General features: G+C 52.0%; 11 protein-coding genes across 11 annotated transcripts; 5 read left to right on the forward strand and 6 right to left on the reverse strand.

Annotated features, from left to right (window-relative positions):
* Positions 1-53: 53 nt before the first annotated feature.
* On the forward strand, positions 54-1,595 carry BO70DRAFT_348450 (putative pyridine nucleotide-disulfide oxidoreductase; the record flags this gene model as incomplete). The annotated part of the gene is made up of 1 exon (XM_025541606.1): positions 54-1,595. The coding sequence occupies one exon, from the start codon at positions 54-56 to the stop codon at positions 1,593-1,595; it is 1,542 nt and encodes a 513-aa protein (XP_025403735.1).
* BO70DRAFT_157 (putative general amidase) lies at positions 1,513-3,505 on the reverse strand (the record flags this gene model as incomplete). Its single annotated transcript, XM_025538248.1, has 3 exons — positions 1,513-1,802; positions 1,854-3,138; positions 3,210-3,505. Coding segments are annotated over 3 exons (1,736 nt in total), but the record flags the coding sequence as incomplete, so codon positions are not given.
* An 879-nt stretch (positions 3,506-4,384) lies between these two features.
* Positions 4,385-5,738, reverse strand: BO70DRAFT_229 (uncharacterized protein). Its single transcript, XM_025538774.1, has one exon. The coding sequence runs from the start codon at positions 5,455-5,457 to the stop codon at positions 4,645-4,647; it is 813 nt and encodes a 270-aa protein (XP_025403737.1). The 5' UTR covers positions 5,458-5,738; the 3' UTR covers positions 4,385-4,644.
* An 881-nt stretch (positions 5,739-6,619) lies between these two features.
* Positions 6,620-7,559, forward strand: BO70DRAFT_348452 (uncharacterized protein; the record flags this gene model as incomplete). Its single annotated transcript, XM_025541607.1, has 6 exons — positions 6,620-6,706; positions 6,894-6,922; positions 6,966-7,025; positions 7,151-7,208; positions 7,261-7,404; positions 7,452-7,559. The coding sequence occupies 6 exons, from the start codon at positions 6,620-6,622 to the stop codon at positions 7,557-7,559; spliced, it is 486 nt and encodes a 161-aa protein (XP_025403738.1).
* A 1,299-nt stretch (positions 7,560-8,858) lies between these two features.
* BO70DRAFT_348453 (uncharacterized protein) lies at positions 8,859-9,606 on the reverse strand (the record flags this gene model as incomplete). The annotated part of the gene is made up of 3 exons (XM_025541608.1): positions 8,859-8,933; positions 9,198-9,495; positions 9,548-9,606. The coding sequence occupies 3 exons, from the start codon at positions 9,604-9,606 to the stop codon at positions 8,859-8,861; spliced, it is 432 nt and encodes a 143-aa protein (XP_025403739.1).
* A 5,797-nt stretch (positions 9,607-15,403) lies between these two features.
* BO70DRAFT_261 (oxidoreductase, short-chain dehydrogenase/reductase family) lies at positions 15,404-16,540 on the reverse strand. Its single transcript, XM_025538914.1, has 2 exons — positions 16,391-16,540; positions 15,404-16,318 (listed from the first exon to the last, which is right to left on the reverse strand). Exons 1-2 carry the CDS (start codon positions 16,504-16,506, stop codon positions 15,589-15,591), a joined length of 846 nt encoding a protein of 281 aa, XP_025403740.1. The 5' UTR covers positions 16,507-16,540; the 3' UTR covers positions 15,404-15,588.
* A 610-nt stretch (positions 16,541-17,150) lies between these two features.
* On the forward strand, positions 17,151-17,935 carry BO70DRAFT_348455 (superoxide dismutase; the record flags this gene model as incomplete). The annotated part of the gene is made up of 3 exons (XM_025541609.1): positions 17,151-17,195; positions 17,254-17,730; positions 17,822-17,935. 3 exons carry the CDS (start codon positions 17,151-17,153, stop codon positions 17,933-17,935), a joined length of 636 nt encoding a protein of 211 aa, XP_025403741.1.
* Positions 17,936-18,196: 261 nt separating this feature from the next.
* On the reverse strand, positions 18,197-18,981 carry BO70DRAFT_326797 (uncharacterized protein; the record flags this gene model as incomplete). Its single annotated transcript, XM_025540671.1, has 2 exons — positions 18,580-18,981; positions 18,197-18,509 (listed from the first exon to the last, which is right to left on the reverse strand). The coding sequence occupies exons 1-2, from the start codon at positions 18,798-18,800 to the stop codon at positions 18,197-18,199; spliced, it is 534 nt and encodes a 177-aa protein (XP_025403742.1). The 5' UTR covers positions 18,801-18,981.
* Positions 18,982-19,484: 503 nt separating this feature from the next.
* On the reverse strand, positions 19,485-21,177 carry BO70DRAFT_305083 (glycoside hydrolase family 47 protein). The gene is made up of 2 exons (XM_025539999.1): positions 19,844-21,177; positions 19,485-19,792 (listed from the first exon to the last, which is right to left on the reverse strand). The coding sequence occupies exons 1-2, from the start codon at positions 21,119-21,121 to the stop codon at positions 19,535-19,537; spliced, it is 1,536 nt and encodes a 511-aa protein (XP_025403743.1). The 5' UTR covers positions 21,122-21,177; the 3' UTR covers positions 19,485-19,534.
* A 1,160-nt stretch (positions 21,178-22,337) lies between these two features.
* Positions 22,338-22,812, forward strand: BO70DRAFT_285 (uncharacterized protein). Its single transcript, XM_025539142.1, has 2 exons — positions 22,338-22,530; positions 22,592-22,812. Exons 1-2 carry the CDS (start codon positions 22,428-22,430, stop codon positions 22,699-22,701), a joined length of 213 nt encoding a protein of 70 aa, XP_025403744.1. The 5' UTR covers positions 22,338-22,427; the 3' UTR covers positions 22,702-22,812.
* A 455-nt stretch (positions 22,813-23,267) lies between these two features.
* On the forward strand, positions 23,268-26,223 carry BO70DRAFT_375801 (histidine biosynthesis protein HIS4; the record flags this gene model as incomplete). Its single annotated transcript, XM_025545085.1, has 3 exons — positions 23,268-24,222; positions 24,270-25,826; positions 26,012-26,223. The coding sequence occupies exons 1-3, from the start codon at positions 23,379-23,381 to the stop codon at positions 26,221-26,223; spliced, it is 2,613 nt and encodes an 870-aa protein (XP_025403745.1). The 5' UTR covers positions 23,268-23,378.
* Positions 26,224-26,740: the final 517 nt, after the last annotated feature.

Raw genomic sequence — 26,740 nt, forward strand, 5'->3', positions numbered from 1 at the left:
GTTCCTCTCACCTTCAATCCCTTCTCTCTTCCATTTCCAACACCTCAAAAGTAATGTCTACATCTAGAAGACACCTCGCAACACAAATCCACCACACAGCCGCCTTCCCCACCGACCCCAACAAAGAACACATCGTGATACTCGGTTCCGGCTGGGGCGGCTACACACTCTCACGCCAGCTCTCCTCGAAGAAATACGAAGCGATCGTCATCTCCCCGCGGTCGTATTTCGTCTTCACTCCGCTCCTTACGGATGCTGCGGGGGGGTCGCTTGATTTCTCGCATATCGTGGAACCGGTTCGCGATCCGAGGTCGAGGGTCGATTTCATCCAGGCCGCGGCACGGTCGATCGATTTTGCCAAGAAGACTATTACGTGTGAGGCGACGGTGGTGAAGAGTGGAGTTACGGAGACGCCTCGAAATGAAACACATCAGAGGACGCGGGCGTGGGAGACGGGGCAGATGTTCACTGTCCCGTATAGCAAGTTGGTGATATCTGTGGGGACGGTGACGAAGACTTTTGGGACGCCCGGGGTGCGGGAGAACGCGCTGTTCTTCAAGGATATCGGAGATGCGAGGAAGGTGAGGCGGCGGATGCGAGAATGTTTCGAGCTCGCGGTGTTGCCGACGACGTCCCCGGAATTGCGGAGGCATTTGTTGCATTTTGCTATTGTTGGGGCGGGGCCGACGGGGTCGGAACTTGCGGCGGCGTTGAGGGATTTTATCACCAAGGATCTCATCGCGCTGTATCCTGCACTGAAGGGAATTCCGCGTGTTTCGTTGTATGATATTGCGCCGAAGGTGTTGTCGATGTTTGATGAAAAACTGTCCCGGTATGCGATGGACACGATGCGGAAGGAGGGGATCGATATCAAAACGAGTCATCATGTGAAGGGGCTGAGGTGGGGGGAACCGCAGGCGGATCCGCCGTATGAGATGGACCCGAAGACGTGTTTGACGTTGACCACGGAAGAGGAGGGGGATGTGGGCGTGGGAATGTGCGTGTGGGCGACGGGGAATGAGATGAATCGGTTTGTTCGGGAGGCGCTAACGGACGTAAATGTCTTCCCGGGTGAGTCGGCGATACTGAAAGATGGTGAGGGTGTGGATCTAGATCTGGGAAAGTCTGAATGGCATGTCAAGAAAGCACCCCAGGGTGGTGCGCTCCTTGTCGATGGACAAATGCGCGTGCAGTTGGAGGATAAAGATGGGAAGATGGTCGTGCTGCGCGATGTGTTTGCCCTGGGGGACAACGCCGTGCTCGAGACCGGGGCACCACCAGCAACGGCGCAGGCGACGTCCCAGGAGGCCAAGTGGCTTGCAGCACGGTTGAATAAGGAGGATTTCGAGACAGCGCCAGGGTTTTCATTCCGGAACATGGGGACGCTGGCGTATATCGGAGATGCGAAGGCGTTGATGCAGATCCCGCACGACGGAGGCAACAAATATCTCCCCGAGGGGTTGACGGGTCGGATGGCGTGGTTTGTATGGAATTCGGCATATCTGACGATGAGTATCAGTTGGAGGAATAAGTTGCGGGTTGCGTTTCGATGGCTGATGAACAATTTGTTCGGAAGGGATGTGTCCAGGTATTGAATTATATATCCATAATCTATTCTCTCTCTCTCTCTGTTGTGTATGAGAGATATTACAGCTTAGCTGTCTCCCTTGGCCCCGATCGAATCGCCTCGTCAACTATCTGCATCGCCCGGTAAAGCTCGTAATCATGCTGCTTTGGGGTAATGACCTGCACGCTCAGCGGCGAGTCGAGGTAAACCCGTCTATCAACCGTGTTCTCGGTCCCTTTTACGGTCAGCTCATTATCAATATCACAAAACAAAGGTGTATACATACACAACTTCCGATTGGCCTTATCCCAGCTTCCCCCTACAGGAACTGCCATCTCCTTCCCCAGCTCCAGATCGTCTTCTCGGAACTTACGCACGGGAACCACACCCGCTGGGTAATCCAACAGCACCCAGGACGAGGTATACCCGACGCCATTGTACCGATCCGGCTCAGGGACAGGATGCGGCGCAACAGGATGGATGATGGCATCAATGCGCCGGGTCCTCTGGCCCTCAACTTCCTCGGGCAGCCACATCCGCAACATATCTCTCTCTACCTCAGCCCGTTGCCTCTGCAACGCCGCCACCTCAGTGGCCGTAAGCCCCTTCCCACGCTTCATTCGTCCCTGTAACCAAGGGATCAATGGCTCGCCCATTTGTTCCATCAAATCCATCATCGCCCCTCCCCCATCGACACCCAGGAGGCGATTCGCCAAGCCCTGACACTTCGCCAACGCCTTTGGCACCGGCAGTTCCACGACCTCCACCCCAGGCGTTTGCCGCAAAACCTGCGCGACCTCCTCCAACACTCTCACAATCGGCGGAAGCGGTTCAACCAATCCATCTTTCCGAAGCAAACCAACCCTCAACTTCTCCCCAGTGAAACTTCCCACTTCCCCCCAGAGCCCCGGGATACAATCCTCCCCAAACAGCTCCGCCTGAGGCACTATCTCCTTCATCACAACCCCAATATCATGCACCGACCTGGCCATGGGCCCCGCCACGGCTTGCATGCTCACGCGTCCTATCCCACCCACATGTCCAACTTCCTGCTGACCCCCAAACGGCACCCGACCCACACTCGGTTTGAACCCATAGATCCCGACACACATTGGTGGAATGCGCACACTGCCCCCGATATCCGTGCCGAAGCCGACCATGGATCCCCGCAGGGCGAGGAGAGCCGCCTCCCCGCCCGTACTGCCGCCGACGGTGAGTTGACGGTTGAGTGGGTTGAGGGTGCGACCGAAGAGGTTATTGACGGTGTCTAGGGCAGCAACGGTTTGCGGGACATTGGTCTTGGCAATGACGATGGCGCCGAGGGAGTGGAGGAGGGTAATGAGGGCGGAGTCTTGTGTGGAGGGGTGGAAGGCTAAGGATGCAAGCCCCGTGGTGGCGTCTGTGGAGGTCACCTGGAAGGTGTCTTTGAGGGAAACGGGGAGACCGTGAAGGGGTCCGAGGGGCTTGCTCGTGCGCTTGAGGTGGGCGTCGAGAGTTCGTGCGCGGTCGAGGGCTTGCGTAAAGAGGGGCTCGGTGAGGCAGCGGGTTAGTTGGTGGGCTATAGCGGCTCTCTTCTGTTGATTAGCTTTAGGTCTTGATGTTGTCGACAAGGGGGAGAAAGGGAAAAGGGAGGGGGCGGTACTTTGCAGAATGCGCGGACGACTTCCTCCGAAGTGAGTCGTTTCGAGTGAATCTCCGTGAGAAGAGCACGGACATCGTAGTCCTCCGTGATGTGCAGCTCATCGGGGCTGAGAAGGCCGCAGGTCCGCGGAATGCCGGTGACATTGACACTCTCGTAGGAGGCGGTGTTGGTGACGGACTCAGCGGGGGAGAGCATTCCCGGGGGGATCTGCGAGGCGTTGAGGCGCCATTCGGAGGGAATCAGGGAGTCGAGATGCTGTTGCTTGCGAGCAGCGATGGATTGGTAGTCTGACATATTGATTCTATGTCTAAAGTCTAGAATGAAATGAGATGAAATTGAGGCGGTGGAGGTCCGATGAAAGGAGTTGGAGAAGGCGGGGGGCAGCGCGTGCGGGGAAATTCAATTCCCCGGATGAGCCGAGGTTGAAGCAACCGGTAAGGTATGTACTATAAATACACAAGTCAATGCCTCTCTTTTTTCTTCCTCTCCTCCAGACACGATATCACGCTATCCTTTCTCATGATCTCTTTCATTCTTGCTTCTAGCGTAATCTTACTCCTATTTATTTTGATTTATCTACATCAGTGGATGCAAAGACAAAATAAGTCAATATTCTCGTCCTTCACCCAATACAGCATATGTCACAGTGATACACAGTGATACACAGTGGTACTATGGTGATATACGGCATCGATATCCACATCCTCCACTCCGATAATATATTCCTGGATCCTCTTTCGTCAAAAGAACTTTGCATCAGAGCCGCTGTTCCTTTAGGGCCCATGGCGATTCTCTAGTCGAGCAAAGACCGTGGCCAGAACACGGAACCTTAGTCTGGATTCTGGTCTGGCCATCAACCGATGAAAAGCCGTAATAATTATCGCTAGACTGGCTCAAGGTATTTTGTCACTGTTGGTGCCCATTGCGGTCATTTTCTGTTCGGTAGTTCATTTTCCAAGACAAAGTGAAAGTAGTAGACGATTTCAAATGGCAACAGATGGGCAACTCCAGATCTGAAAAGTGGAAGCACTGACGAGCATAGGACCACAGTCACTTGCTGGTGCTGGTCGTACCATCCAGTATTGTTCATCATCCACCACTATTCATCCGGGTCAACTCTTTACCCCACGAAAAGAAAAAGCAGAGTTGAGGTGCAAGATGCAAGCATCGTTAGGACACTTGCACCCGCCTTTTGGAAGTCTCGAGGCCGCGGTCTTTTGAGGGTATTGAATGAGTGAAAAGCACTGGGTGAATTCTGACCCCTATATTAGCATCGCCTGGCATGGTTTTCTGGACACTTGAGAATTCGCTATTGGCTATGTCATATTAGAGGGGGAAATGATCGGGACTGGAAGAAACAGTAGAGAGCTGGTGGGATGTTGATAGCGAGGTTAATCTCTTAGAAACTCTACCAGTTTTGATACTCGGTTGACATTTAGGCGAGCGATGGCGATGAGGGCGACAGGGACAATCCGGTGGAGTTGAAGGCAAGTATCACACACTGACATCCAACTTTTGCTTCTATTTTATCTGCTCTCTCCTTCAAAAATATTCTCAGGACAGGGTCCTTGCGTTGGTGAAGAGTGATGAGGAGAGATTGTCTATAAGATCGTTGTGTAGAACCGCAGAGCATAACAGCCCCAGCTAGCAACAAATTGGCGTGAGGAAGAGATCGACAACCACGGTCCTTGCTTTGACCCCCACAATCGCGGCTCCAACTTTTTTGACCCATTTGACGTGTAATACTCATTTGACAAGGAGGGTATGGAAGAAGTTGAATTATTGCAAGAACTTGCTTAGAATGTGGGCCAGAAGAAGGCGATTTCCGCAAAAAGTCACGGTTATATATATCTCCTTTATTGTCATGTGTTGGAGATCTACACCAAGCGTATGGCAATCTCTGATATGTCATGGCTCGCAGGACAGAGCACCTAGGGCCCTGTGGGCACCAGCCAGCTGTGAAAGATTCCTCTGTATTCGACACAATACCAACTTTCGTGCCATTGAGACATATTTCTCCCGGGGAGGACGACCTTTGAGATTTCCCCGTGGCCGTTTTATTTTTGCGGACATTGCCATTTAGTCCACGAAAGATGATTCGTTGTGTTACTAGAGTATCCAGTGACAGTAGTAGAAGTCTCCTCATTGCGAGATCCTGAATCTGAATCATCTCTTTAGGGATTCTCCACCGCATCTGGATTCGGCCCAGAAACCTTCCCACGTCAGAGTGAAGCGAAGCCACATCCATTCTGGTCCTCGTCGCTGATAAAATATATTTCTAGTCGCGGATTGTCCAACGGACAGGTTGCAAAGGGTGACAAGGCATAAGAACCAAAAAGAAGTGACCATCCGTAGTCATCCTGGTACTTCTGGCGGTCGAAACGACTGAGTCTCAAATGAAAAGGTGCTTGCCGGGAACATCAGAGCAGAACCAAACATAATTTGATTTATTACTCGTGGGGAATATCCGACAGATGGCGAAGCAGCTAGCTGCAGCCTCGGCCTCAGACATGTAATGCATCTGGTCAGGGTAAGAAGTACGTGACCTGCAGTGAACATAGAAACCGCCATTCCGTATTTGACGTCGCATATATTGATTGCAGCAGATATGTTTACCGTTCAGAAACACAGAATTCTGGATCATCCAGTAACCTTAGTGCCAATAACCAGGTAAGACGCACAGGAGACCGATCATATAGGCCGAGTACGGTTTCCGTTCTATTAACCAGGTGCTCATACCTTCACTTCCCAAACAGCAAGGAGTTTGGCTGCGAAGCCGAACGGAGATATCGCTGCAGCTTTCCTGGACATGGTTCCGGAAACATGGTGTTTCCACTTGGTGGTTAACCTTCACCCGACACGCCGCCAGAGGAGCCTGTCGAGCAGCCTGTGGAGACCATATTGGTGGTCGGGATGTTCCTTTCTGCCCATTTTTAGGCCCCCTCTGGCCCGAAATCGTCCTGCGATTCTGTGCCAGAGCTCTCATCATTCCGTCGCGATTCCGTAGGATGGCATAGAAAACACTGTCTTCGATGCATTCTCATTCGCGCAGTCCCACTCCCATATTTCTCGAGTTAAGGAAACTCCCCAATAATAATAAAGTTCCAGAAGCAGCATGGAGGAGGAACGGCCATTTGTAGGCATTAGTTAGGTGGTATTTACAACCATAAAGCCCTTCGAACAGCCGCTTTGTCGGCTGCCCTCGCACGACACACTTCGGTGCCTTCTTCGGTGCACGAGTAGCACAAAGATGTGCGTTTGGCAGCATTAATTCGCGTAGGTGATCCGGAACCTGCGGTCTTTTTGTAATAGGTACAGGTAAGCATCGATGCATCCAGGCCTGACTGAACAAGATTAATCCCATTTTCAAACATCCAATGACCGTTGGCCGCGGCGCCTTCGTGGCCAAGATGGTCAGGGTTGCTGGATCATGGGCCGGAGACATATCCATTGCCCGAGGGGCGTCTGATCGTAGCTCGTTCGGAGACTCTTTCCAAGTAGGTGATGGATCGAGAGTCCTAATAAAGAAACTTGGCACCCAGAAGTTGTGCGACGCTCGGAACGCCGATATGTTGCGGTCAATATCGAAAGGCCGCTGCGATAAAGAGAGATGACTCTGCAGTCGATTGGATCCGTCTTGCATAGTGCAAAATCCACGATTCAGATATAGCTGTTAATATCCAGCATTACTGTAAGAGAGCTTTTGCAAAAGGGTCAGTGCTCGCGAAGGTTAACTGCAAATCTAACGCTGCCTAGACCCAGTAAGGGTGATGACGAGGACAATATTGTACAGTCCAAGATAGAGGCGAGTGAGAGGTAAGCAGGTCTTGCGCAATGTGCTCAATAATGAGGGTCAGGCCTTTAGCTAGGAAAAGGCTTCGCATAGGCGAGTCGCGAGTCTGGAAGTCTCGGTAAAATAAGAGATACCGACCCGGCTTCAGTCTCCGGCTCCGTGCAAAGAGTTATCTCCTCTCGAGACCTGTTATCAAGGGTTTCGAGGTTGGATACCAGTGAACACAACTAGTAGTGGATTACCTCTGAAGCGTCTCAGGTAGAACAGCCAACTAAACAGCCCATGGCTACAGGCCAATCTGGCTGCTACTGCTCCAAGGAAGAATGCTGCGGTTGGACCGAAGTCAACTGCTGTTGCGGTGGAAGAGTAGCTGAATACGACCCGAAATCAGATGTCTTCGAAGTAAGCTGTTTCTGTAGGCGTCAACGACCGATTTTGTGGTTATATAGTACCACTGCCGAGCCGACTATGGCACAGAGGAGCTGGCCTCTTCTCATCAAATGGCTTCAAAAATTATGTGTCACTCGATGGCTGCGGCAGAAATAGGCCCTCTGTGAGAAGGTCATGCCTTAATATTTTCCGGTTGAGGATCCTTCAGCCATTCCAGAGACGACCGAACTGATGGTCTGCCGCTGTTATCACTAGTTGGTCATGACTTGCTTCTTATGGTGATATCATAACTGCTCTGGCTATATCTCCATCATCAGTATACCGATGCACAGAAGGGTCAGGAGGATAAGCCGGGTGACTTCTATTGCCTGCTGATCCTCAGGGAGATAAGGTTCAATAAGACAAGCCTGCAGGCGGAGTAAATATCAAAACATGATTATGAGGGTTGCATTGAGAGTTGGCGTTAATCGTGTCACGAATCTTCCCCTGACTCTATCAAGCTCTCCACCGATACTTTAGCGCGATTGAACTTTGCGAGGCATAATTCTGCCTGATTCTGAAACTGTGTTCGCAATGCGAGGCTGAAGGGTAACATTGGATGGGCACAAGAGGATCAAGATACATGCCCATTTTCATCGAGTGTCAAGTAATCGACCGAAGATTAGATCAAAAGCCACCAGTATGTGATATGATGATATATTCTTGGAAAGATCGCAGGCTCCCGTAAGTTGATTTGGACCAATGCCATACCTGCGGGACACGTGAGACGGGGGGGAAATCGCCCGAGGAGAAAAGCTCATGATAAGACTGATGGAGAAGAGTAAGTCCCTTGTCTGTCCGGGATACGCACTCCGCCACGTCAATTACGAGGGTGTGCCAGTCGTTCGACGAGCACATGTATCTTCGGGCTAAACGCCAAAAGGACGAATGTTCGCAGAATGTCCATGACCAGCTTGCCACGTTCCGTTGCCTCCAGTGCCACGCTTCAGGTTGGGTACCAGGGCAGAGTAATCGGGGCCGTGATATTTCTGAAGAGCCGGGAAAAGTCGCACATGACATGTCCGAATTGTAGCATCCGGGATGTTATCTTCGATTGTCGTCTCCGAGTTTGTCAGACCGAAAGCCAGAAATAGCATTTGCTAAATGCTAGTACCGCTGTCTTGAGTATTAACCCCAACCTCCCACGAAAGCAAGGTGAGAAACAGCAACAGGATGGTAGGAAGGTGGAGAGAAAACCTGCGACCAAGGTCAGGGCCGCCGGATCCCGCAACCAACGCTCCAGGAGTATGTCATGCATGGATTTGAAGAGGATCTTCCAACAATGTTTGGCCCAGTTCATTATCGCAAGGCTTTTTTCCAAGTTCAAGGGAGGTCAAGGGAGATAAGATTTGACGGTTCCCAACTCCAGGCGGGAATGCAGTTCTCCGGGTAGACTGTCGGTCCAACTCTAGCAGCGTGGGCTGGATCTACGCCGGAAGTAAATCATCGTTCAAGTCCGGAGGCTTGCTGATACTGTCACCAGTGGTGGAGAGCAAGGTGGTCTATATTTCGTGGTTGCTGGAGCTCTCCAGAACTGTGGAGTGCAATTGTCGGTCAGCTACACTCAATAAAGATTCCATCCCGGTTTAGGAACAGCCCTTGAGAAAGCAAAGGGCAGCATTGGGAATTAATGCATGTGTGGCACTGACCTGAGGAGAATAGTTTCGAGTAGGAAGTTCCTCAGCTCCAAATAGCATGATCATCCTCGCCGGCAACCTCATCCAGCAACCTCAACATCAATACTTTCAGCACCTTTTCACGCATACGGAGTCTCCGTCTCGTTTAGGACCCGAGCTATCTCCTCCGTGTGATGTTAGCTTCTTCTGATGCCCGTTGTGCCCGTCGTGCGCGTTGTGTCTGTTGTGTCCGTCATCTCTGTCATGACAGTGGCAATGGCAATGGCAATGACAGAATTGAGGATATTCTGTAGGCAGCATGGGTATATCTGCGCTGTTTCCGCGAGAGCCCTGCTCGCTCTTCAACTTCTCGCTCGGTATGGACAAAATGATGCAGCGAAAATTGAAGTCCATGGCCTTGGGATCTGTCCCTGCATCTACCGGGACACTACAGATCTTCTGGTTATTCTATTCATTGCTTCAATTAGGGGCGTACTCACACCCTGTCAAACCCACGCTTATCCTGGAATCTTGGACCAGGATCCTGGTCACGCCACATTCTGATCCGAAGACCCGAGTGGTACGGGAAATAATGTTTGACTCTGATTCTCCAGCGTATCCACGCATTTCCGCCATTTGTCTTGTTGCTTTGACAATTGTGTGCTTTCCGCTGCTGGAGAATCGGATGTTTGAGGGGATCTTGCCACAACCCATTTGACTAGAGTGAAAAAAAAAATAGTCGTACACCACGCAATCTGGTGCAATGGCGTGCCTTGGTATATGCCATATTTCAATCCCAAGCTTTTGCGGCCAATGCCTCGATAAGGGACTGAATGGATGTGGATTTACAAGCCCGACAATCGAATCGCTGGCCGCATGATATAATGCCGTCATGCCGTCACTCTTAAATCGACGGAGGTTGGCTTTTCACCGGATCGGAAAAGGTCGAATTGAGTCCAAGGATGGCATTGAGGTCATCAGATGCCGAAACAAGCCTGAGAACAACAACAGTCAGCGGCAAAACAATCCTAAACCAGGTGAGGAAGACTTACATCGTATTGGTCATTCGCCAATCCTAGCGACCGGTTCGCTCGAAGGCTTTTCGAAGAAGGCAACGAGCCCCGCGATGGTTCCATACACAGTCGGCACATGCACAGTGAATAGAGGCTTGCTTTCGATAGGCAGGAGCAGCCACGGTCTGTTTAAGAATGCGCTTTGGTCATGGAACAGGCCTCAGGTTCGACGACGAAAACACGAAAGACCTCTCTCTTGAAGGGTGAGGAGGTGAAATGTTCTAGTTAAAGCTGCTTGAACAGCGCCGCAATCAATCAGTAGTCGGTGAGGACCGTGTACCACTTTTCCGTTGTCTGTGTGCTCCCAGGCGTGGCGAGATAGTCGAGACGGCCGCCACAGGCCGCATAAAAGAGAGAAGTTTGCTCTTTCTCATCCACGTTTCTCGTCTGTGTATAACTTGAGAACTCCGGTGCATGTTTCCCAAGAGTCAATATCTTTGCTTCTGAATGGAAGAGATAAAATTCTAGTCCAAGGCCTGTCATGAAACCCCCTGCCCCGTAGTCCGCCAGGCTGGATCCGAAGGGAGTGCCGGATGTATCCCTCGCCGCCGGATTAGATGCCTGATAGTCGATCCTCAAAGCGTTTGCTCTCTTGAAGAACCGACAGCATCTTGTTTTCTTAAATTGAACTCGCTCGCAGCGCGTTATATGCTCCCTGTCAATATGATGGGCCAGGGACGATGCGCTTGAGGATAAAAAAGTTGATGGGAACCCTGCCCTTAGGCAAATCAGGAGGTGATCTTTGAGTCTGCTGTGCGCGTTTCCCACGGGACAGTCATCATGTTTAGAAACCGAGTTGATTCAATTCTAGGCTCTTCGTGACGCTCGTCGCGGATCATCCGTGACCAAAAGCAGAGTGTCACGGGGGCTTTGAATGACAGGAACCCAAGGTGTGTGCTTGCAGATGATGTCAATATTTGTAAGTATTCATCCCTCTGGTCTGAGTTTATCCATCCAGTCTGCATCCTGGTCAACGCCCTCAACAATATTAGTCCCATCACCATGCCTTATTTCATGAAGCCACCGGTCAATAATCTTCTCGTATGAATGTCTGGTCGAAAGGTGGAGTTTCTTCACGCTACTCCCCATCATGAGTACAGTGTTTCCTTCCATGAAACCCAACAAACTCCGCAACCAAATCTCCCATATAGACGAGACTTATGATGGCTGCGTAGACATCGTAAAAGTCTGTGCCGACAAAATCATCGCCGTCAGTCTCATCTTGGTACGGGACACGCAAGTTTTCGACGATCGATAGGAATAAGGCCAGGTCACGGCGTGCCTGCAACATTGTATTGAAATTGTGCATCTCGTGAGGAGTGAGAGCAAAAAGAACGTGCAAAAGACTTTGATTTACTTGGTGTTCTTGACCTTCATAGTCCAGCTTCATGGGTTTTCTGCTCGGTCATGTGTGCGATTCTAGGTGGTGGCGAGGAGCTTGAGGACCCAGATCTCGAAAGGCCATATGGCCTTCGAAGTACCATTCACTGGTCATGGGAATGGAAATGAGTCGAGCAATCATGAGCTCCCGGGTCACGGCATGATAGACAAGGATAACGAGAGTTTCATGAAAGACTTCATCGGCGCTGTTTGGATCGATTGGGGCCTGCTCTTGTAACGAAGAGCTTGGTATTTTCGAGAGGTTTAACCGTCACATGGCGACCGGTTTTCGATAGGTCAAGGTCTGCAAGAAGGCTTCTGGAGGCAGAGACAAGACTGGAAACGATAATAGTTGGCCACGAACGGTCCAAGTAGGAGAGGGGAACTTACGCCGTGTTGGTGTCGCATCAGTCCGAACCATCATCATCCTTGGAGTCAAAGTGGAAAGGATATTTCACGCCCTGATGGTTCCAAATGCAGTCTGCACATGACCCCTTGAAAAGCGCATGGCCGTGGAAAGCGGAAGCAGTCACCGTCCTGCGAAAGATTGGCGATTTTGACAACGGGCAGGGATTGTCGACAATGATTCTGCGATGATGTAAAACTGTCGCATTCTTTCGATTGGGGTTAGAAATATCGCTGGAGCGAGGGTGACCTTTAGGCGCCACTGTCCATTCAACGTCGCGAATAACAGGGAGGAGAGTTATCATCGCGCGACACTGTTCAGTGGCATGAGGAACCTCCTTTTCCATACCCAAGACCGCGCGATGGCCAGCTTCTACCGACAACTCAAACCCTGGCGGCGAGAATTTGCCCGCAGAATCGATCCCAAAAGAACTATGCCACGAGAGTTTGAGCAGTTGAGTATCATTCGATGTTTCAATCGAGTAAGGACCTTGATTGTTACAGTTCAACTTGAGAGCCGTGGCTTCCGCGGTATGCTAATAGACCTGGGGGGCTAGTTGAGGTTTTTGAAGACCGTAGTGTAAGCGGCTAACTGGATCGTATTCAGAGAGCTTCCTGGACATGCCACTGTCTCCTAGGGCAAGTGGTGAAGGGCTTAGCCATACATTCGACTTCAATTTCTTCTGCTCTTTCTAAACATTCTCCACTTTTAGTGAAGTACTAAGGAGGAGGTATGTCTCCGTAGCCACCCAGTGCTGGGGGACCTCGGACAGGCTGGTTGTGACGACAAATATGCCGGTTACCCCAGACGGTGAGACCCAGAGAGAAAAGGCTGTTGTTTCTGGACTCTTTGCATAGTTTCATCTCAATGTCCCTGGTTTCTGCTCAATGGTTCCAGATGTTACAATCTGCTTTTCTCAAGAAGCAACAATCTGATTGGAAATGCGGGACGTGTAGGAGAATGTGGGAGGCATGGTTGGCGGCAAATAGAGGTAGACTGTTATGCTGCGTGCGCTAATGGGACCTTCAGGCACGAGGCCCAAAACCAATTGGAAGTCTGCCCAGTCTTGGTTCTCAGACCATGGGAGATGCCAGGCATCCTGCTAGTAAGGGCTGTTGCGGCCAAGTGTGTAATGTCTGGGAGCAATGGTGAGGTGTGAGATGGTGCCCTTCATCGATCCGTTGCCCTTTTCAATCCCCGGACCTGGCCTTCATCAGGCACCATGAATCAGCGAATCGGAGACTCGAGCCCTGGCATTCAAGGGCTCTCTGGTCTTTTTAGTTTTGGGATCTGTTTGGGCTCGAGCCATCACTGATCCAGCTTTGTGGCTTCTGAGCTAAATCTTGACGTGCGCGTGGGGCTCGATTTGTGTGGTGCGGTTGATTTTCCGTTTCGTGGAATGTGGTAAACGATCCCTGTCCGTAGAGATAAATCTTCTATCAGTTCAATGATATTAAAACCTAAGGGAGGGACAATACAAGGCGAGAGTAAGGGGTGTTCATTACCTGTTTCATGGCCTTACCAGTCGCTGAATATTCATCTTGTAGGTCGTAATCACGGCTCTCTATCGTCCTTATTGCCATCACCGTCATTTTTTATGTCCACCGCGGAAATAACCGGCTGGAAATGTGACTTGAGGCTGTTCAACGAAACCAAACCAAACTTCGGCAGAGATGTCATGTTGCAGAACTTGGTCATCATTTGTCCATCGATTGATGACATAGCCATGATAGAGAACGATACACTCGGGCTGAGCGCAGCTTCTGCCGCCCACGGTCAATTATGTCAGTTGAAAAGGGTTTCTCTTGTGGGGACAAGTTGTGGTTATCATACCAAGTTCTGACTTTGCTCGTTGTATATCCGAATATCACTCCTCTAGCACATTCTCCCTTCATTTCTTTCGCAATTGCCAGGAATCTCTCTTGATGATCGTTTCGGTATAGCCTTTTGGTGTTTGGGATATAATGTGCTTCTCATGTACCAAACTAAAGAACAATTTGTCACATCACAGTGTTTATCATATACCCCCCAACATATTTCTCCACTGGGTCAAGACTCGCCGCAATGTTGAACGACAATGTGGGTGTCTCATGCTGGGTATTCAAGATAGCCTCTGCCACGAAGTCTCGAACAAAAACCAGAATCAGACTGTGAAAAAATCCAAAGTCGGGTTCCTCAAGTGGGAGACCCGCAAAGTAAAACAGGCACTGCCCGCGCACGACCTTCAGTAGCAATGCGTCCATGTCAGGATACGATAGCCTTTTCATCTGTACGGCTGGACTGGGCCACTACCTCCTTTGGCCCAGCAAAGAGATTTCCTTTCCGCGAGCTTCACTATGCCCAGATTGAGTAGAAGGAGGAGGGGGGAGACCACCACAGGTCAGCAAAGTGGTACATTCAGAATGCAATAAGAAAAGTCCCAAGATTCACGACAGTACTTCCAGATCGAAGGGAATTGATGGTAATCAACAGATCTCGATGACATGGTGGAAGTGTTTTGCAGTAAATTCACTTCCTATATATTTTTTTGCAGCGGCTGCAGGTAATTTGATGTCTTCTTTCGTCTAAGAGGAAATCTATTTGCTCATTAGAAAGCCAAAGGATATCGAGACAACATCAACTTCTCGACGCCCTGTTGGCGCTTGGTGCAGTGAGGAGATCTCGACGGTTTTCACCCCGACCAGACGCATTTCGACTCTCGTATAATGCTAGGTCGGTGGGAGGATAAATCGACGGTGGCTCATTCATAACATGGCTGGCATTGTCGTCGGATGTGAGCGTTGCTAGCTCATAGCCAGGGATAGTACAGGATAGGTTCCACTGTTGTGTCCGGCTCGAGTACTGTCCACGATGCCAAGGAGATGTAGATGTAATCAGTCGAACGCGAGTCCAATCGGGGCCATCCTCGGTACAGAACGTAGTCGCTCCATTGAATGACCTTGAGGATTTAGTGTCAAGGTCAGAGACATCTCTCCAGGCGGAAAGATCGCTCTGTTATGTGAATGTGCGATGGAGCTGGCGTGCTTGTGGTCTTGACGACAAGATTCAGGGTGACAGACTACAATGACCATTGCAGCAGAGAACATGACACAAATACCGTCTAGTCCTGTTTGTGTTCGTTGGCAAAGTGTATATGTGATGATCTATATAACGATGAAGGAAAGATCCACCACAGTATGGTCGTAGTAGTGGGCTAGCTCGTTTCCTCGAGTTGCGGAAATCTCGACGGTAGATAATTCTTGATGGTGCAGGCCCAACCAGGGAATTGTATAGGTCAAGATGGAAATGTTTGAGGAATTTTGTGTCTTGCATTGGGACAAAGAATGTTTGTTTCAGAATGAAACGACTGTCATGCTGAGTGTCGCACGGTAGACTTTCGGCAAATGCTTAAAGGAGTGTATGAGTTGAAGAAGACTCCGAGGGTGTGTTCGTCGAATATATAGCTGATAGCTGAAGAGTGACGCATCAAGGCAGCAGTCAAAGTGATGAAATCTCTTGTTGGAAGGGTGTGACGAGGTCGGTTGCTTGAAAGTGGGATGCCGACGTCTGGGCCAGCTCTCACCCGTCCGTCACACATGAGACCAGCGTTTGTTTGTTTGTCTGTGCCCAGGCCGGGTGATACCGGTTTCACTCTCTTGCATCAATCTAGACCATTCGTCCAACAACCGACCCAAACAGACCCTCACAGCCTTCCCATCAAATGGCTCCCCCCATCAATGGGAATGACAGCCCCATTCATATGTCCGCCCGCCCGACTCGCCAAAAACACCACTAATCCCGCAATATCCTCCTTCCTCCCCAGCCTCCGATTAGGCGACTTTTCCTCCAGGTGTTTCAAACCCCCCTGTACCTTAATTAACCCATTTGCCAATTTTGACGGGAAGAACCCCGGCGCCACCGCATTACACAAGACATGTCTAGGCCCCAACTCGACTGCCAAATTGCGCACCAGATGCATCACGGCGGCCTTGGAGGCCGAGTAACTGAATCCTGCATTAGCGCCCAAAGGTCCAAGTATTAATCCCGCGATGGAGCCAGTCACTATGACTCGTGAGGGGTCATCGCGCGTGGGCCGCGCTGTGAGCAGCGGGGTGAATTTCTGGACGGTGTAAAAGACACTCTTCACGTTCAGATCCATGACCTTGCTGAATTTGTCGGCCGGGTAAGTATCAAATCTCTCGCCCCAGGAGGCACCGGCATTGGCGAAGAGGATATCGACATGGTCGGTGGTCTGGGAGACGGCGGCGACGAGACGGTCGAGCTCGTCGAGGTTGGAGTTGTCGGCGGGAACGGCGATGGCGGTGGCGTGAGGGGGTTTGTTCGGGAGCGCGTTCAGGGCCGCGACGGCAGCCTCGCAGGAGGAGGGTTTGCGGGAGGTGATGTAGACTTTTGAGCAGCCGGACTCGAGAAAACTATAGGGTTTGACTTAATACTCATCCTGATGGCGCCGGAGAATACGGAGATGGAGGTGGAGGTTGCTTTACCCGCTTGCAGTGTGCAGTCCGAGACCGCGGGATCCGCCAGTGACTACGGCCACTTTACCCTCGAGGGAGAAGATGGAGGAGAAATTATCCAGCTGGGCTTCTTCGGATGCCGACATGGTGGTGAATCGTGGGATGAGCAATTACGCGGTCATGGGGAGAAGGTACGGTAGGCTCTGGAAGATAGGTCTGATGCCGATGGCCGAGGCAGACCCCGCACGCCATCGCTGGAGACAAACTAAACTGTCTCGGTTAGCCTGTCCTGAGGTAACTATGAGATATCCCACATGCTGATTGGTCCGCAAGACAACATCCAAGGCTTGCCCGATGGAAGTCGCTTCCTTCCATTGACGGGGCTGCTCTGCCAGTTACGGTAGGAGACTTCATATAGCGGGGTATACGGGTCTAGAAGTCTTTGTGAGATCATCGATCTCGCACATCATGCACACTTACGATACCTGTTGGTCCGACTCCGCTAGCGACCGGCTTGAAACCTGCTCAATTGTGCGCAGGGTCCCCATTCGAGACACTTCACGCCATGGGGATTGGCGGGCAGAGGACCTTGTAGGACGACAGTGACTCGGATGATGTAGGAAATACGAGTTCCCCTCTTTCCCCCCGTAACCTACATCTGATTTCTCTCCTCTTCCTTCTCCTCTCATTCTCTCGATCGTGAGCTCACAATCCTCACCTTCATCACCTTCACCTTCTCTCCTGATTCTTACCACAACTACAACCGGAACTTCGCCAAAGAACCGCCAAAATGCCCCCCAAATACTCCCTCCCTCCCCTCCCCTACGACTACAATGTCAGCACCCTCCCCCATCCATCCACTCCTTCAAGGCCCAATTCTAATCGAAAATCAGGCCCTCGAACCCGTAATCTCCCGCCAAATCATGGAGCTGCACCACCAAAAGCACCACCAAGCCTACGTGACGAACCTGAACGCCGCGCTTGACGCCCAAGCCTCCGCGCTCGACCACAACAACATCACGCAACTCATCAGCATCCAACAGAAACTCAAGTTCAACGGCGGCGGGCACATCAACCACTCGCTGTTCTGGCGGAACCTGGCGCCGTACGACTCACCGGCCACCAAGGTCGACGGGGCCGCGCCGACCCTGAAGGCCGCGATTGAGGAGCAGTGGGATGGTTCGTTCGAGAAGTTTACACAGGCCTTTGGGGCGGTGTTGTTGGGTTTACAGGGGAGCGGGTGGGGATGGTTGGTGAGTAGTGGAAAGAAGGGGCTGTTGGAGATTGTGACGACGAAGGATCAGGATCCAGTTACTGAGATGATTCCGGTGCTGGGGGTGGATATGTGGGAGCATGCTTATTATTTGCAGGTATTTTCCCCTTCCTTCGCTTTGTCTTTATACCTCTCTCTCGCCTTCTTTCCTGGGAAGTGTTGATGAAGTGGCTGATTATAGTGCGTAGTATCTGAACAACAAAGCTTCCTACGTGGAGAATATCTGGAAGGTAATCAACTGGGAAGAGGCGGAGCATCGGTATCTGAATGGGGTGGAAGGACTGGCTACAATGAAGCTGTAATATTTCTATTGCCTAAGTATTTTCAGGCTGTGTATAAATTGAACCAAGTGTCTTCTGTTATTCCATATCAGTCTTAACACTAATCATGTCTTTATCCGAACTAATATTCATTCAACCCTCCATCCCACGATTCACTAAAAGCGATTTAACCATCATCCCAAGCACCATGCATCCATTCCAACCCAATTCATAAGTTCCAAACGCACCTCGGCTTAAAAACATATAAAAAAGACAAAAAGTTAAAAAAGACCCAATGAAACCCTATGAACAATCCCACAGAGCCACCAAAATACAAGGAGAAAAACAGAAGGAAAGGAAGAAACTAATCAAACCCCACGACCCCCTCCCCATATCAACATCCACATCCACCCCCTCAAGCACCACACCAACCTGTCTCCCCACAATCCCCCTCTCAGAGATCCCCAGCTCCAATCTCTCCGGCAAAAACACCTCGAATTCTCCGCCCTCGCAGCCCGAACCTGTCTGCTTCTGCTTCCCTGTTGTTCCTGGCGCCGGGATCCGGAAATGATATAGCGGTGGCAGTGTACTTTGAGATGTGAGATCTCCATGTCTCCTACCCATCATATCATAATTAGCATGTTCTGGATAGTACAGTGGGGAGGCAGAGGATGGTGGGTACATACTCAATCCGCACTTCCACGGCCATACTTGCTTGGAAAGCGGCCAGGGTTTTCATGTCGGGGATGCGGAAAGTTGCTTTTGTTTTGCTGTTGGGATGCTCTGTATCTTCGAAGGAGAGGGCGTAGGATGTATTCGGAGATGAGGAGGACAATGAAGAGGAGGGTGGTGAAGGGAAGATGATGGCGATGAGGTTACCGGTGCTGGATCGAGAGGGGCCGCACATCTTCTCTCACTCTCTTTTTTTCCCTCTTCTTAGTTCTTATTTCTTCGAGGATTTTTTTGGGGGGGTAGGTAGATAAATAGGTGGCCTGTCTTTTTGAGCAGGAAATTCAGTATATAAAGAATTTTTTACTCGGTGCTGATCTAATTCACAGAAGAAAGAGAGGCAAATCAATAACAAAGAGAAAGAACAACCGGGTAATTGACTTCGCAAGTACTTACCACGCCATCTACCCATCCCTCTCTATGTACTTACGGTCCGCAAGGTGCCTAGAATGCATCATACCCCCAAGGTACGTACTAGGACAGGGTCAAGAAAGATGCTCAAATCCGCGCAAATGATAGCATGTGGGGCCGTCAGGTATACGGTGGGGCGGGATACTAGGGCGGACGGGGTTAGCGTGAGGGAGTTTGTGGGGCGATCGGATGGGGATATGAGGATGGGTATTGGATGGATCGGTGTATGGGTCAAGCTGGATAGTACCACTATTACTGCTAACTGGATAGAAATGTACTCACTCACATGTGATAAGCTGGTGGCAGTGTTTTTTTTCAATGTTATGTGTGGCTCTGGCCGGTGACACTCCTCTTGTTTCAATTGTAGTTAAAGTTACAAGCACCCTCAGAAGGTTCAAGGTAGCTACCATTTATGGGTATCTAAAGTAAGCTGCAGGAAAAGTGTATCCATGTGCTCCTAATAATATCACTAATACATGCTCTATAGTATGCATAACAATACTATGTACTCACCCGCATCGGGTGCGCCTCCGTGTTAAACACGAATTTATTCCCGCTTCCCTTCTGCACCTGCCATTCTGCGTCCCCTGCGAAGGCCATATACGAGTACTTCAACACCTCTGCAAACAGGAAGCTCTCCTGGTTGTCATACCGGCTGCCTCCGTCGGCTGCGTTGACATTTGTCAGTCCCGCAAAGCCCGAGCCAGTGCGGCAATACTTGTTAACTGAGCTGAACGCGCTCCAGATCCATTCGCGGTACTATCATATTTGTCAGTCGCCGATGCAGTCAATGCGAGGATGGTGTCTTACCGTTTCGTCCCCGGTAACCCGCCAAGCATAATAGAAGCTCTCAATGACCTCCGGGCGCAGGATATACGCTCCACTGGTGATGTAGAATCCGGCACTATCGAAAAGCGCCTGCTGGCTGGATGGGATGGAGTTCGGGTCCCAGCTGAACGTCTCAGGTCCAATGCCCGTCAATGTTGAGTTGTACGTATCGTGACACCCATTGACCAGATCAAGGCCGAAGTTGATAAAGTCAGTCCGGTTCAGCACAGTTCCTCCCAGAAGGAAGCTCCCCCCGTCAAAGCAAGTCAGGTGCTGAGAGCTCAGCTGAAGGTTACCGTTGTTGTACGAAGCCAAGAAGGTCAGATCCGGGCGTGTCGACGGGTGTGACGCCAGATGCTGTATGGTCGACTGCGCCGCGGCCACCCAGCGGTCCTTGTACAGACCGAACCGCTCGGGGTCATATACGTACATCTTGATCAGGTACTCATAGTATGAGTCGTCGCCGCCGTTCCAGCTCACTTGCGCATCTGTGAACTTCCCGGTTGCGATGTCGATGTTGCTTCCCACCAAGCCCGGGAAAGGTTCCGATGACTTGGGCTGGGGATTCAGGAGATAGGACTCAGCCTTCTGGCTGAGTTTCGCATACGTGGTGTCGCCCGTCAGATCAGACAGACGCGTCCATTCCAACGCCAGCGAACCGGTGACTGCTAGACCATTGGTTTTGGCCCCGTCATTCCCTCCGGAGGTGATGTTGAGGTTGTTGTACGGAACGCCAGAGGGCGTATCGAAAGCAAACTTGAGAACATCTCCGAGGCTCTTCGACTGGGTCAGAAGGACGTCGACCTTGGAGGATTCCTCCACCAGATCGGACGCGGGACCATTCAGCAGATCATAGCCGGACAGCATGCCTCCCAGATATCGAATGGTGGTCTCGAACAGGCTCACAGTGGAGTCGGTCTTGGAGTAGTCAATTTTAGCCACATGGTCCAGAATCTGGTTGACAATAGTCGCGTTACGCATGATCACAGCAGTGGAGAGTGCATCCACGGCGGACGCGCCCCATCCGTTACGAGAGTCGCCGTAGCCATCGGACACTGGATGCAGCTCGTCGTGGGGAAAGGCGTATTGATAGTAACCATCCCAGGCGTGGGAGAAGGCCTCCTTGACAGCGTCGGCGCGAGCCTGTGTGTCGGAGGCCTTCTGCAGAATTGGCTGAGCCAATCTAGACTGAGGATGGGCTGTACACGGACTGACGAGGGCCAAGGCCGTCAGGGACAGGGAAAGTGAAGATACATGCATGGTAGGGCGAAAAAGTGACACAGGAGAGTAACCAGGCACAACAAAAAAAAAAAAAAGAATAGAAACCGGGCTTGCACCGGGTGATAGAAACAGACAAAACAATGACGGCCTGAGCAGGCGGACGGATTGGGTATAAATAAGGAGATCTACGGCCTGAAGAATGCGGAGAAAGGTGATTCAGGAGGAGTTATGCATCCCGGGCTCATACCTCGATTAGCCGGCCTCCTACAGAAGCTAGCAGTTCAGGTCTCCAGGCCTCCAGGTCGCGAAGGATTGACCGTGACGGCAGCGAGGGGAAGCGCCCTCCGACAGGGACTGGACTGAAGCTCCGAGGGGTTTCCCGATCCAGTAAGGCACAGGCAGTCCCTGGTTCCTGGTGGGGAGCCAAGCCCGAATCCCCCGCCGATCGGAGGACCCATTGGCAGCCAGGCTATGCACGCCGCTGCAAGGGTGCGCTCCTGCCTGGGTTCCCCGGCGGTCGCGGTGACTTGACCCTGCCGGTACCTGGCTGCTGGCCAGAGGTATTCGCAACCTACATCATACCTGGTCCGTCCCGGGGTGGTCGCTTAATTTCTCGCGGCCTGTCTGTGCGACAGTAACGTCGGAGCGGAGGTCCCCCATCATTCGGGCAGGTCAGACCGCAGGGCAGATGATGAGGACGGGCAGATGATCGCGTTTTTGGATCTTTCATATTCTCACACGATCTCGCGCACCAGATGCCTCAGAAGTCAGAAGAGCGGAAGAAGATCGGAACTGAAAGTGAGGAAAGTCAAAGCTGGAGGTTTCTGGGGATGCCACATGCGGTTAGGCCAACGCAAGCTCGGGTCTACTATGCAATTCGATCAAACCTGAAGCTGATCAGATGCTCTCATCGGACCTGAATTAGCAAAGTCGACAGACATGTGGGGATGTGCCTCATCCCAGCAGAATAACAAACGATTCCTCCGTCGGGAAAATGACAAATCTGCGAGGCTTCGGAGGATCATCCGCCGTGATCGTCCCAATATTGTCTCCTGCGATCATGTGATCCGTGTCAGGGTCTTTAGAATAAAAGAAGATGGGCGACATCAGAAAAAGGGGGTTAAGGTTTTCAGCAGCCTTTGTCAGGGCCATGTTCTGGGATAATTTCCCAGGCAGATATTCGGTCTCCTTTCAATCAAGAGGTCTTGCAGGCACCCTCTCAACAAATACCCAACAGACTCAGTTTCAATTTTCTAGGAAAGTTCAAGACAGTGCCCATGAGCAACCGTAAGCACATGCCTAATAAAGGAACGCTACTACAGATTGGAGCGAATAGCATATTCCTATGGCTTATGGGATGACGACCAGCATTGGATCAATTCCTGAGAAAAGATGCCACCCTCCATGTCTCTTCCTGAGTGACATTCCCATTTCTGATAAATACAGAGGCAGGTCACCTTCCGAGATAAAAGAGAAAAGCCAAACACACTAAGCTAGAGAGACACCAAGTCTGTTCGGACTCCAATCCAAATCCACACAGATGGTGTGAACGATCAGAAAATGATCTTCTTTCACAAAGGAGGAATAAAAGTTTGGATAAGAGTGTCACAGGAAGCTAGGCTAACATTCTGACTGTCATTCTACCACTGAGCTAAAGAGATGCTATTAGTTTGGGTTACATAGAACTGCTGTCAGTGTGACAGTAATCATCGGAGGATAATCGGACCAGTGGAATTGCTTAGGGAACATGATGACCTTGTGATAATTGTGTGGGGGAATACTAAAAGCACACTAGACTAGTGCCAACAGCTAGTACACAGTTGTATGGAGTACTGCCGAGCTATGTCGTAGATATGAAATCCATCGCATGAGCAGTGACGCGATACTTACTTATCCAGTCCGGATTAGTGATACTGGTGATCCCCCGCAAAAAGGACCCGACCAACAGCTAATTGATGACCGAATGGCTGAAGCAAACTCCAGGGACCGATCCAGACCTAAACGCGATGGAACTCTGTGCAACCGCCACGCCCGGCAGTGCCAATCAGGGCCGCCCCATTGCCGGCGGGCGGTCAGCGCTCCGATGGCGGGGCTGGAAGAAATTGTTGGCGGAATCTTCTTTAACGGACATCACCGCCGCTCCACCCCGGACTGACTCACTCCCTCTCCATCTCTCTCTCACTCCCTCTCTCCCTCCTCCGGTTCATCCGCTGTCTTCTCCCCGTCCTGGGGATCCTTCCTTGATTTCAATTCTCTCCTGGCCTTTCCCCGACGACTCACCCCCCCTCCCTCCACCATGGCCACCCCTCTCCTCGTCTCCTACGACCCCGCCTCCCCCTCCTCCGGCCTCGGCCTCAAGCAGATCGCGTACTTCGGGCGCGTCCTCATCAAAGCCTCCAGCCTTGCCCAGGCAGAGGAATTTCTCAAGCACAACTTCCGTCTGCTTGATGTCTACGTCGACGCCACTGCCGTGTCCGCCACCGGAGACCTCGTCGATATCCTCAATGCCGGCGCCGCCAAGATCTTCATCTCCCTCGACCAATTGACGGCCCTGTCCGAAGAACAGTCCGTGCCGTCATCACGCCTGGTCGTCTATGCCCCCGAGAGCCAGGTGAATGCCTTTCAGACCTGGGTTGCCCAATCGGCTGAGCGCAAGGATGCGGGCCTGGCGACCGACTCGTCCGCCGTCAAGGCCCTGGCTGAGAAGCTTGGCATGAACCTCGAGGCTCAGAACCTATACCGCACATACACCAGCACACCCACGGAGGAAGCTCTGAAGGACACATTGATCGAGGGTGGCGTTAGTGTTGTGTCTTCCGACGTGTTGACCTTTGAGCACAAGGAGCCCAACGGCAAGATCGCCGCCGCTTCCCTCATCGCAGCTCGCGCCGTCGCCGACCAGAGCAACGGTCTTTACGCCACCACAGTGACCGATGAGCGTGGAACATGTCTGGGACTCGTGTGGAGCAACGATGAGAGCATCGCTGAGGCTCTCCGCACTGGCACCGGTGTCTACCAGAGCCGCAAGCGCGGTCTGTGGTACAAGGGTCAGTCGAGCGGAGACGTGCAGGAGCTGATCCGCGTGGGCTTTGACTGCGACAGCGATTGCCTGGTCTTTGTTGTCAACCAGATTGGCAGAGGTGAGTCCGCTTACCTTTTCCATTTTGCTTCCCTACTGACCCGACAGGTTTCTGTCACCTCGGAACTGCCAGCTGCTTCGGACCCTACAACGGCCTCTCCCGTCTTCAGAAGACCCTGCAGGAACGCAAGGCCGATGCCCCTGCCGGATCCTACACCGCCCGCCTGTTTAATGAACCCAAGCTCACCCAGGCTAAGATTATGGAGGAAGCCGACGAACTGTGCCGTGCCAACACCAAAGAAGAGATCGCCTTCGAGGCTGCTGATCTTCTTTACTTCGCTCTGACTCGCTGTGTCGCTGCCGGTGTCAGCCTCGAGGATGTGGAGAGAAATCTGGACCTCAAGAGCCTGAAGGTGAAGAGAAGAAAGGGTGACGCCAAGGGCCCATGGGCGGAGAAAGCTGGCCTGGCCGCCCCCGAATCGAAGCCCGCGCCCGCTCAGCCCGCTCAGCCCGCTCCTAAGGTGGATGAGCAGATGCAGATGACCCGCGTCTTCACTGCTTCGACGCCCGCCTCGGTGGTCCAGGATTATCTCAAGCGTCCCGCTCAGAAGTCCAACGATGCGATTGTCGCTCTCGTCCGCCCCATTATCCAGGATGTCCACGACAACGGTGATGCTGCTGTTCTCAAGTACACCCACCAGTTCGAGAAGGCGACCTCCTTGACCTCCCCCGTCATCCACGCCCCATTCCCGCCTGAGCTGATGAAGCTGTCCCCTGAGACCCAGGAGGCCATTGATATCAGTATCTCCAACATTGCCAAGTTCCACAGCGCCCAGAAGGATGCAAACGAAGTCCTGAATGTCGAGACCATGCCCGGTGTTGTCTGCTCCCGCTTCTCGCGTCCCATTGAGCGCGTCGGTCTGTACATCCCCGGTGGTACTGCCGTTCTTCCCTCCACGGCGATGATGCTGGGTGTTCCCGCCATGGTGGCCGGCTGCAAGAAGCTTGTTCTCGCGTCGCCTCCCCGCTCCGACGGCAGCATCTCGCCCGAGATCGTCTACGTCGCGCACAAGGTGGGTGCGGAGAGCATCGTGCTTGCCGGAGGTGCGCAGGCGGTTGCGGCCATGGCCTATGGCACCCAGAGCATCAGCAAGGTGGACAAGATCCTTGGTCCGGGCAACCAGTTCGTCACGGCCGCCAAGATGTTTGTTGCCAACGACACCTCCGCCGGAGTCAGCATCGACATGCCGGCCGGACCCAGTGAGGTGCTGGTTATCGCGGACAAGGAGGCCAACCCTGCGTTCGTGGCTTCCGACCTTCTCAGTCAGGCCGAGCACGGTGTCGACTCGCAGGTCATTCTCATCGCCATCGACTTGAACGAAGAGCAACTCCAGGCCATCGAGAAGGAAGTTGATGTTCAGGCCAAGGCTCTTCCCCGCGTGGACATTGTCCGGGGCTCTCTGGCGCACTCGGTCACCTTCGTCGTGCGCGACCTCGAGGAGGCGATGGCGCTCAGCAACGACTACGCCCCGGAGCACTTGATCCTGCAAATTCAGAATGCGGAGGCGGCTGTCAAGCATGTGCAGAATGCCGGCAGCGTGTTCATCGGCCAGTGGACCCCGGAGAGCGTGGGCGACTACTCGGCAGGTGTCAACCACTCTTTGCGTAAGTCTTCTTCCCATGTCGTTCTTTTCGTTGGCCCCTAGCCACTCCCCTCCACACCTCCATCCTCTTCCTCCCAAATTCCTTCCCTCCTCTCCCTCTCCGTGCCTCCCTCCCGACTCACCCGTTGCCCTCCCTCTGTTGAACGAACATTGGCGGCGAAGACCCTCTTTGGATGACGCTAACAGCCACAGCTACCTACGGATACGCAAAGCAGTACTCCGGTGTGAACCTGGGCTCGTTCCTCAAGCATATCACCAGCTCGAACCTGACGGCTAACGGTTTGCTGGGCTTGTCTCGCACGGTGGAGCAGCTGGCTGCAGTGGAGGGACTGGACGCGCACAAGCGGGCCGTAAGCATTCGTGTGGCGCACATGAAGCAGGCTCAGCAGGCTTCTTAAGGTAGCCCCAGCTTGTACTTTACGAATCGACGCGGTATGTAATATGAGCATAGCAATAAAAGTGGCAATTACTCCAGGGACCCTACAGCGGTCTTCATCGCCTTCTCGATTAAGCTATTTCCCGTCTATACAGATATCGTAGTTTTGCTGGTCAGGCAATTGCATCGCCTGCAGCATGTTTTCTTATTACGATCACCTTGTTTTTGATATCGTCACACTCCGTACGGAATATGATACCCATGATACCTGATGTCTGAAAAATACTTGCAATACTTATAATACCTATACTGTAGGTAGGTAATATCTTTAATACCTACAATATCTGCGATGCCTGCGACGCCTGCGATAAATACCTGTAGAGGTGTGGTTGCGAAGGTTGACTGCAAGGTGCTGGCTGTGAGGGCTACGCGGGCGGCGGCCAAACAAGGCGGCCTGACAAAAAAATGAGGGAGCCGCTACAGCCACACCGGTTAGGCTCCTACCACACCTATTCACCCAATATCTTCGAGAAAAAAAA

Source organism: Aspergillus heteromorphus, assembly GCF_003184545.1.
Source record: "Aspergillus heteromorphus CBS 117.55 chromosome Unknown BO70scaffold_1, whole genome shotgun sequence".
Classification (NCBI taxonomy): Eukaryota; Fungi; Ascomycota; class Eurotiomycetes; order Eurotiales; family Aspergillaceae; genus Aspergillus; species Aspergillus heteromorphus.